Below are 9,770 nucleotides of genomic sequence, written 5' to 3'. Positions count from 1 at the left end.
ATTCCTAATATTAAATCAAAGTCATGCAACTCTAATGGTATCAACTCTACTTCCATATCCTGGCCCCTAATAGTAACCCTAGCACCCTTATACATATATCTCATATATATAATATCCCTTAAAGGTGTGCTAATAATGAAACCTGTCTATACTCTAAAAGGTTATACACTTAGTTTATTCTCAAATTTCCTTGCCACAAATGAATATGTGGCTCTATGATCAATCAATGCACATACCAATTGAGAATATAATAATAGTGCACTTGCTACAATATTAGTGACAACTCTTGCTTTCTTCTGAGTCATGTGGAAAAAGTTTCCCTGGGTACTTTCCATTTTTCCTCTAGGCCACCCCCAATTAACATTAGCTCCAAACTGAGTTGGTCTACTAGGTTTATTCATAGTCACTAATCATTGTTGATTTTGTGTTGACTTCTTATGGCCCTTACTTTGCTCAGCAACCCTATTAGGGCATTCATTCCTGCGATGCCAAGTCTCCTCATAATGATAACAAGGAGAATTCAAATATGGACACTCCCTCCAACAATGTCCCTCTTGTCTAATTATATAGCATTGTCCCAGAGAAGCTAGATAATCTCCTGGATCGTTCTACACACACCTTACACATTAAAGATAAGTGCCAGTCTTCTATCTTTGAGTATATGACCCCATCGTGCCTCCAATTCTAGGACATATATGTCCTCCCATCAATCCATTTTAGGTGCCCTAAGGAGCCCCACTCATTACACTTCTTGATCCGTAATTTCCTTTTTTATTTTGAATTGGCTATACTGTGATACTCATTACATTTATTTTTTGCAACCAACGCCCAACTATTTTAGTATCTTATTCCCCCAAATAGGGTTCGCAACCCATCTCTCTTATATTTTTCGTTATCTTTACAAGAGTAACACCCTCTTAAGAGGCCATGTTTGTTGCTCCTCTCATTCCTGTATTTGTAGCTCACACTATTTATTCCAAATATGCAAGGTTTATAGGTGCCACTGGTGTTACTGTTGGCACTATAGATGGTCTCTAGTAGCTCTAACCTCTCTTTCAGTCTCTTTGGGCTATAAACTCCTAGCTCTTTATACACAAGTCTCACCTCTAAGTCTTGTAAACTCACCCTTTTCTGATTTCAAGGATGTAACGGGTACTTTGTGAAGCAGTATTAATCAAAGGATCCCCTTTTGAACTCTCACTCCTATAATCCATTTGAAACTCCTCTCTTAACTAAAGACGGGTCGGTACTTGTACCATATCTTGCGTGAACCGTTCTGCAATCAAACTATTGCTCACTAGTCATTATAATCTCATTTTAAATCTGTTGAATCAAAGCCATAAATATGATATCAAATATAACATTCCTAAAATCTAGCACATATCATGCACAACATCATTTAAGGTTTTTAGGAAATATCTAGATTTTTTATATATACTCAAATGAAAAGTACCAATATTTTCTAACTCATTAAGATTTTGTTAAATTTTCAGCAAAATCTCCTTGTATTTTGAACATCCCAAGTGTTGACATCAAATAAAATGTATCAATATTTTCTAACTCATTAAGATTTTGTTAAAATTTCAGCAAAATCTCCTTGTATTTTGAACATCCTAAGTGTCGACATCAAATAAAATACACTTCTTATCCATAAAACCACACAAGAATCATTCCTCCACCTTCGATCCAGTCATTTTGGATTATATCCAACATTTCCTTATTCATTTTCAATATCCACAACACTACTAGCATTTATTAGTTTCATATTAAGCATAATAATAAGACATCCATACATGAAATCAAATTCTATAATAAACTATCATTTACTATATAAGTTAATTAATATATTATTCCTACACAAGATACTACAACATACATGATATAAATTTAAAACTTTAGATTTACTAGGTCCTAAAACATCATACATCATTACATCACCATAACTAGTAATTAATATTAAATAATTAAATCTTGTTACATATCAAAATAAAATGTCTATAAATTACAACCCTAAAATATTGATTATACAACTTCTTAATCCATAACCATTGTTGCATTTATGCGGCTTCACGACGATCATCCTCTCGGACCGGGATCTTCTGGTGATAGATGAAAAGAATAAGAAGTTCTTGTTTCTTATCAGTAAAAAAAAGAATGAAGTTGCCACTTAGTGTTTCCTAACTGGTCTCAGAGTCTGAATAAGATGACTGGTTGTGTATAAGGATGACATATCACCCCTAATACATCTTACCTATAGTTATCTGCATTGTTTATTTGTCTAATATAAACTAAGATATTGTTGTGTTTTCTAACATTTGGTTTGTTTAATGGTTAAATTCGGTCCCCTCTAGTAGAGTAGACCACAACTTTAGGGGTCAAGCCTAACCATTCTAGAGTCAAAATAAAAAAACAAAAAAAATTTTTTATTTAATATCAAGAATACATCATATATATAAGTTCATAATCTCGTATATTAAAAAAAACAAAATAATTTTTTAGTGTTTTTGAAATGTACACCAAGTTCTCATACCTTTAATAAACTAGTTATTAAATCTAAAAATACATGCAAAGATATCAACACAAATATTTTTCTTGAATTTTGGTATTTAAAGATGCTAAATCATGCCATGCTAAATATTTATTTTTCAAGGTGTGAGAAGGTTGAAATTAATACCTTACAATGAGGTTGGAAGGATGAGTTGCAATAGGAATATCCAAGATGTAATTGTTTGTCTTGGTGTGAAAATTTTATGTGTGGATGTGTATTTTTTGTAAAAGTTGTGTCGTAATAAATATTTTTTATTATTTTTTTACAAAATAAATGGTAGGGGTATTTTCATATATATAAAAAAAGAGTTTCTTTTGTATAATTGTTTAGGTAGATTATCTTTTTCTATCAAAGAATCAACACATGAATGGTAAAGATCCTCAAATAGGTATTGTCCTTTAGATGTTGAGAATTTATTGTATTCATATATATATATAAAAGATTTTTGATTTTGTTTTTTTCTTATATGCTCGTTTGTGTGTATTAATTGTTTTTTTAATCTAAAAATCAACTTAAGGATGACATGATCCTTAAATGAGCCTTGACCCTCGTCGAAATATCCTCTACAACAAGAATTGCCTACGAGAAGTTATAACTATTTTTTTTTATGTGTGTAGACTATCAATTTAAGTTTTATAAGTTGTTATTTGCATTCAATAAGTAAAAAACATGCATTAAAATATTTTGAGTTTTTTTTATATTGAAGTCATTTGTTGTGGTCTAGAAAACACTTTCTTGGTCATTTTTAATAATTTGATGGTTATTTCAAGTATATAGTGAATTTTCAACCATGTAATTAAGATCGCTTGTTGGATTTGAATTAAGAGTATATGATTATGATCTTTTAGCTCTTTAACCACTTACATATTTCTTTGGGAGTGTTGAATTTATCCTTGACTCTGTATCTTGGAAGTGATGAGTTCATAGATATCCTTAGAGTTGTGGGGTACTTTCATTTGTATCCTTGTGATGTTGTGCCTCGTAGTGGTGAGAAATTACTCTATCTATAGTGTCAATCCCCTCTCTTGATTTCTTGAGTTAAAATCTTAGAGCAAATACCAGTAAAAATTTATAAATTTCTCTTAATATATCAGGTTAATGTGAAGGATGCATTTTTAAAATTATCAAATTTATAGTGCATCCAAATTTATATTTTTTTAGGAATGAGAAGTGATTTTGCATAAATAAATTATTTTTCTGCTTCAAACTACTTTTTTCCCCTTATATTATGATGGGAAAAAAAATAAATTGCTGTAGAAAACAGCTAAAATAAAATAAAATATGTATATTGATATGACCAGGGAAAAAGATCATCATCTCTCAATAATATTCCAAACCTTTGTCTTGTCTTTTCCACCATCATCAAACGTGTAGAAAACCTTTGTATTATCTTGTCAGCCATTATCAGACAGGATAGATTCTATAATGTTGTTCTATCAAACACTACTTAAGATAATGCATTCATAAATATTCCAGTTGAAAGCGTAATCAGTTAAAACAAAAAATGGATAATAACCTGATCACTTGAGCATGAAAAATTTGCAAAAGGAAATAATTCTCTTCTGTGTTTTTTGACAGTGGCAAAAGGGAACATCTCAGCTTGAGTTAGTGGCTCTCTATAGGAACGCGAGTCCCACACCTTGATTAATCGTAACACAGGAGAGCTTTATTTTAATGGCCTCAAACTCGGCTGTCTGCCTCTCCTCAGTTGTTAACCACAATGATAAGCAACGATCAATCAAGTCCTTCCCACAACTCATTGGGGAATTTCCCTTTAAAATCTTTGTTCCCCCAAACTTTGTTATCCTCGCTAGATTCAAATCAGAGGGCTCCTCAGCATATCTCTCGAAAATATCTTTTATGGCATGATACCAGATTGGGCGTGCTACCTTCAGGAAGTCGTGCAAAGCAATTGCTGGGAGGTTAACACTTCCTAGTTCAGATTCACTGTTCCCACCTCTTCCGTGATAATCGGACCCTCCTAGCTTCAAAAGACCATAAGCATCTGCTAGGTCGCTGTATACTGTTCAAAAGAGAACAAGATGAAGACAAAATTAGGAAACGTGAAAGCAGCAATGTATAGCAAGCATTCTTGTGCAGCAAAAAGGTCAGAGATGAAAAATGCATATTCTCATTTATACCAACAATTTTTTAATTAACTTCATCCCAAAATTAAGAGAATTCAGCTTTTCCATAAATAATAATAGTAGAATTTCAATCTTAAGCGATCCACAATGCACTCTGGTCTCTATATTCTAAACAAAACAGGAAAATGTGTTATTACTACTAGTGGCATGATTCACGATGAATTTTCATATTTTTTATATAGAAAGGAAACAATTCTAAGTTTAAACCAATTTCAAAATGACTAAAAACTCATTGATCATATTTTCTCAGTATATCAAGATTAATGATACCAAAACATAGCTCATCTCTCCCAGTTAACAGTTACGACTATTGTGGTTGGAGAAACATTAAAAAGGAAGGGTAGCTTATTATGTATGATTCGGTACCAGTACATACCCATTACAATGCACATTTTTGAAATCCAGTATAAATTTCAGTAAGAAATCATTAAGGGTCAATTCAAGAAGACAATTGCATAATCTCTAGATTAACATGCAGTTAAGTTATTCACTCTAGAATCAAGATTATTACATCCATTCTATTTAAAGTTCAGGGGCGGGGGATGCTGCACAGCTCTAAAGCATTCAATGCCCACCATACCCCTCCTCAAAAGGAAAAAAGAAAAACCTTAATTTAAGATATGAGGATAGAAAGAAGGGGGCTAGTTGGGGACGGTGCAAAAACAACATACCAGCCAGTTTGCCATCACTTCTGTAAACCTCCATCCCATGAAGACCTGCATCTTTCAACCTTTGTATTATTGCAACAGGGTTTTTCAATGCCCAAGGATGAGCTAGCACAGCAACACCCCCCGTTTCACATATCAATTGTACTGCCTCCTCTACAAGAGGCTCATTTCCTCTGTTCAACAGCACAAAAATAATTTAAACCCATCAACTCTCTGAATAAGAAATGTGCTCAGTAAAGCCATTTAACTAAAAAAGAACTGGATCATTACGTGGAATAAGCAGGTCCACCATCATACAGATATCTGGCAAAAGCTTGTTTCAGGTTCTCTACGTAGCCTGCTTCAACCATAGCTCGAGCCACATGCAGTCTTCCAGGAGCAACTCCTTTTCCTGTAATTCTAGTAACGTGCTCCCACTTAAGAGGCAACTTGAGTTTATTGAGTTTCAAGACCATGTCCTTTGCACGAAGGTAACGACCATCTCTTATGTTAGCCAAGAACTTTTCCAGTTCATCAGACCTAGTTGGCCCACCGCTGCTGTAATATGCCAGGATGTGCACTGGCTCCTCTGCTTCAGGATTTCTGCATTATGATCAATTGACCAAATAACAGAAATATAGACAAATTACAAAGATGGAAATGGAATTTAATTTTTAAAATTTTCTTTTTCATTAGTTCTCGTAACAATATGACCACCCACTACTGCAGTAAATCCTGAACTTTGATGAAAGCAGATACCTTGGAGAGAACATTGTGCTTATTTCAACACCTGGGATTATCTTGATGCCAAATCTGCGAGCTGCTTCTGTAGCTTCAGGTATACCAGACATTGTGTCATGATCAGTGAGAGCAAGAACTTTCACCTGTTCTGAACAAATTTTACTAATTAAGATATTGGCACTAAAACCAGAAAGAATGGATAAATCAAAACATAGCAATCACCAAAAAAAAGAGTTTATACAGCCTTGCAAGGGCATCATCCATTACATAAACTCCTTAAGAAAACAAAATCATTGTTATATAACAGATAAACACTCCTCCAAGACCTAATAATGCAATCTCGACCGAATAACTTACACTATAATTAATGAGTTGAGTTTCCTGATTGTAATAATTAACAATTTTGATAATTCAACATCTGTGTAACAATTAAAAACCCCAAACTACTTGCATTTTAATCCAAGACAACATGTGAAAGGATCAAACCCAGACAAGATTGGCGCTTGCTTTGAGCTGAAGCCTAGATTGAACAAAACCAGGCCGCGTGATATAAAAAAAAATTATTTAATCTGATGAGTTTGAATGCTTACAACTACTAACATGCTAAAGAGATTTGCCTTTTTATAAAGGCATTAATCAAGAAAAAAAAACAATTGAGAAACTTATTCAGTACATGTCATTCTAACACCATCACAAAAGCATTAAACACTCAGCATGTCTAGCCAGTAAAAAAAAAAAAAAAAAAAAGACGGACCCCATTTCCATGAGCTCGCTCCACAAGCTTGGAAGGAGACAAGAAGCCATCACTGAACTTGGAATGAGTATGCAATTCAAAGACAACCTTGTCTTCTCTCCTCATCATCACAGTCTTGTGCACTCCAAAATCGAAATCATCGGCAACCAATTTCCGATCCAAGTAAACCCATTCGCTGACAGATTTGGAAGCCAAGGTCTGCTCAACAGTCATCTTCTTCTTGCTCCCGCCACGCTTCTTCTTCTTCTTCTTCTTATTAATATCTTTTGTTTTTCTTGGGCTCTCTTGGTTGCCGTTGCAATTAGAAGAAGCGTTCACAAAACCATCATCCACCATAACGAAAGAGACAGAATCCCACACAAAATCTACTCTCTCTTACCCTTTAAGCAGAGAAGAAATGGGCAGCCTTTTTTAGGCTTCTTGAATCTTTCGAGTTCGGCTTTTGCTGTTTCGACCAATCCCCCACACAAGAGGATACTTCTAAACCATGCGTGCTAATAATATATATATAAAAAATATATTTGGGATTTTTTTTAGGAGACGATGGTAAGGAAGGGAAATGAAAAGTTGTTCTTTGTTTCGTTGAAGAGGATGGAATGAAAGCCAAAGGGTTCGCTATTAGTAAATTACATTTATGTTCTTTGAATACGTTCCACCGTTTACGGATAAGGCAATATTCATTTTTCACTGTTTTTTAAATAAAAAAAAAACATTAACAATATATTTTTCTTTTCTTTTTTACATACAAGTACTTTTTAGCAATATAAGAAATTATTTTTTATTTATTTATCAGTGTTATAAATTTCATTTTTTTTTATAAATCTAATGTAATTTTTTTTTAGTTAACAATATAACTTTTCATAATAATTTTTAATTTGAATGATAAAAATCATATTCTATAAAAATACTAAGATGACTATTATAAATTATAGTTTTATTTTTTATAAAAATAATAGTTATAACCTTGATGTATTTCTTTTCACTTTCAACAAATGAGCACATTCTATCATTTTTTTTATTGGAAAAGAAAAATTGAAGAAAAATAGTTTTTTTTTTTTTTTTACTAAACACACTCTTAATAAAGTAATTGATTTTTTAATGGAGAAATCTCTCTTTCTCTCTCTTTTATAGTTTTGAGTACAAACCTTAAATATATTCCAAAACTATTTAGGTACTATCAATTTTGTTTCAAACCTATTTTTTATATCAATTTTTTATTTTAATTTCTCTATTAAGAATTTTCATTAGAATAATTGACGGAAAATGCTAAATTACCTACAAAATATTTTCGTTTCTTAAAGAGAAAAGGTACAATTTGGATGATTTTAGTCTTTAAAGATTTTATTTTATATTTTAATTTCTCTATTAAGAATTTTATATTAGTTCTTAATTGCCTATTAAAATTTTATTTTAGTCTTTAAAGATTTATTTTATATAATTTGATCCATGGTGTTTTATGTTTTGACTTTTCAATTCTCAAAATTAATTTCATCACATTTTAGTTTTTAAATTCTAGGGGATGATCAGAGAAAAAATCATTGCAAAACAAGGAGAGAAAAAAATAATTTCAAAAGATCATATTATGAATAAAAAAAAAATCAATCTTAGTCTTAGAGAGGAGGGGAGTTCAAATGTGGTTATTTTGCCTATTTTATCTGCAATTTAGTTTAGAGATAAATAAATAGTTTAAAGATGACTCATGCTTTAACCAATAGTTATAATAGTTATAGAGCCTTAACATATTTTATCTTTATAAATAGTGATTTATTTATAAATAATTTCTTTTATTTTTTAATATATATACATATTTTTTCTTTCCCTTTTATTACCCCTAATTTGGGTTAGAGATTTTAATAAAAAAAATGAAAATTAAGTAAAAAAACTAAAAGAGCTAGGTATTTTACTGTTTATTCATTATTTGCCTTTTTTTCATTTTATATTTTTCTGCTCCTTCAATTTTTTTTCATTACCATATTTTTTTGTTATTCATTTCAATCCTTAAATAGGCTTACACGACGCATTTAATTGATATTGAGCTCTATATTTTGGTTTGATTGGCTTGGTATGGGATTCTTGTGGTGTCGAGAAAACATCATAACATTGGGTTAACACTTGATTTTATGGAGAATAATTCATATATTTTATTTTAAAAAGGAATAAAAGTAGATGGACTAGAATTTTAATTGAGGAAAAATGCAACCTTATACCTTGACAGAGAAAAAACCAGGCACGAAGACCATGAGGAGAGAGAAAGAAATGAAGAGAAGAATTGGTCATTAGAGCTATACCAAAGCTAGCTCTATTGCCACCACACGCCACCTTGGAAGGAAGGCCTTGTTGAAGCAATTCCAAAGACACTAAAAAAGGCCATCATCAAAGGTCGAAGGAAGCTGCATGTGTCTCCCCAAACGATGACTCCTTTTGCATTCTAGTGCTTGTAATACACGTGCAAGATACTTTTTCCCACTCATTCAACTTGTTCCATGATTCTTCCAGAATTTCATCCCATTCGAGCCTAATGAAGGCCTATCCAGGGAGAGAAGAAAGCAAGAGAAAAGAAAGAGACAGATGACCAATCGGGTTAGCTCGTTGAGGTTATGTCAATAACTCGGGTTATAAATTTGACATGTTAACTTTGGTTGACTAGAACCGATCTAATATGTTTTTATTGTTCATTTGAATTTTGGACTTGTCAAGTCAACCAGACAACATCATGGCAACTCACAAAACCTTAATTAGCTCCTAACTTATTCATTATCAATTAAGTTTCAAATCTTTTGATTTTGTCAATTTATCCCAGCTTTCAATCGATGTTAGATACACCTCCTTTTCAATTATTCATTATTAGTGGTAGTCAAAATATTTTATTTAATTTGCATATCATTTGCATGTGCTTGTTAAAAGCTTTTATATAAAACACCAAAATAAAGTTC

General features: G+C 32.1%; 1 protein-coding gene across 1 annotated transcript; it reads right to left on the bottom strand.

The window, feature by feature from the left end:
* Nucleotides 1-3,964: 3,964 nt before the first annotated feature.
* Nucleotides 3,965-7,442, bottom strand: LOC7473019 (uncharacterized). Its single transcript, XM_002299645.4, has 5 exons — nucleotides 6,838-7,442; nucleotides 6,102-6,226; nucleotides 5,634-5,945; nucleotides 5,367-5,536; nucleotides 3,965-4,571 (listed from the first exon to the last, which is right to left on the bottom strand). The coding sequence occupies exons 1-5, from the start codon at nucleotides 7,171-7,173 to the stop codon at nucleotides 4,165-4,167; spliced, it is 1,350 nt and encodes a 449-aa protein (XP_002299681.2). The 5' UTR covers nucleotides 7,174-7,442; the 3' UTR covers nucleotides 3,965-4,164.
* Between the last annotated feature and the right edge of the window lie 2,328 nt (nucleotides 7,443-9,770).

This window comes from Populus trichocarpa, chromosome 1 (assembly GCF_000002775.5).
Source record: "Populus trichocarpa isolate Nisqually-1 chromosome 1, P.trichocarpa_v4.1, whole genome shotgun sequence".
NCBI classification, from domain to species: Eukaryota; Viridiplantae; Streptophyta; class Magnoliopsida; order Malpighiales; family Salicaceae; genus Populus; species Populus trichocarpa.
This window is presented reverse-complemented; position numbering and strand designations above follow the sequence as displayed.

Coding starts and splice junctions, on each gene's coding strand:
- LOC7473019 (XM_002299645.4), bottom strand. CDS start 7,173: ATGGTGGATGATGGTTTTGTGAACGCTTCTTCTAATTGCAACGGCAAC. Junction 5,946..6,101: donor AGCACAATGTTCTCTCCAAG/GTATCTGCTTTC, acceptor ATCATAATGCAG/AAATCCTGAAGCAGAGGAGC. Junction 5,537..5,633: donor GGTGGACCTGCTTATTCCAC/GTAATGATCCAG, acceptor GCTGTTGAACAG/AGGAAATGAGCCTCTTGTAG.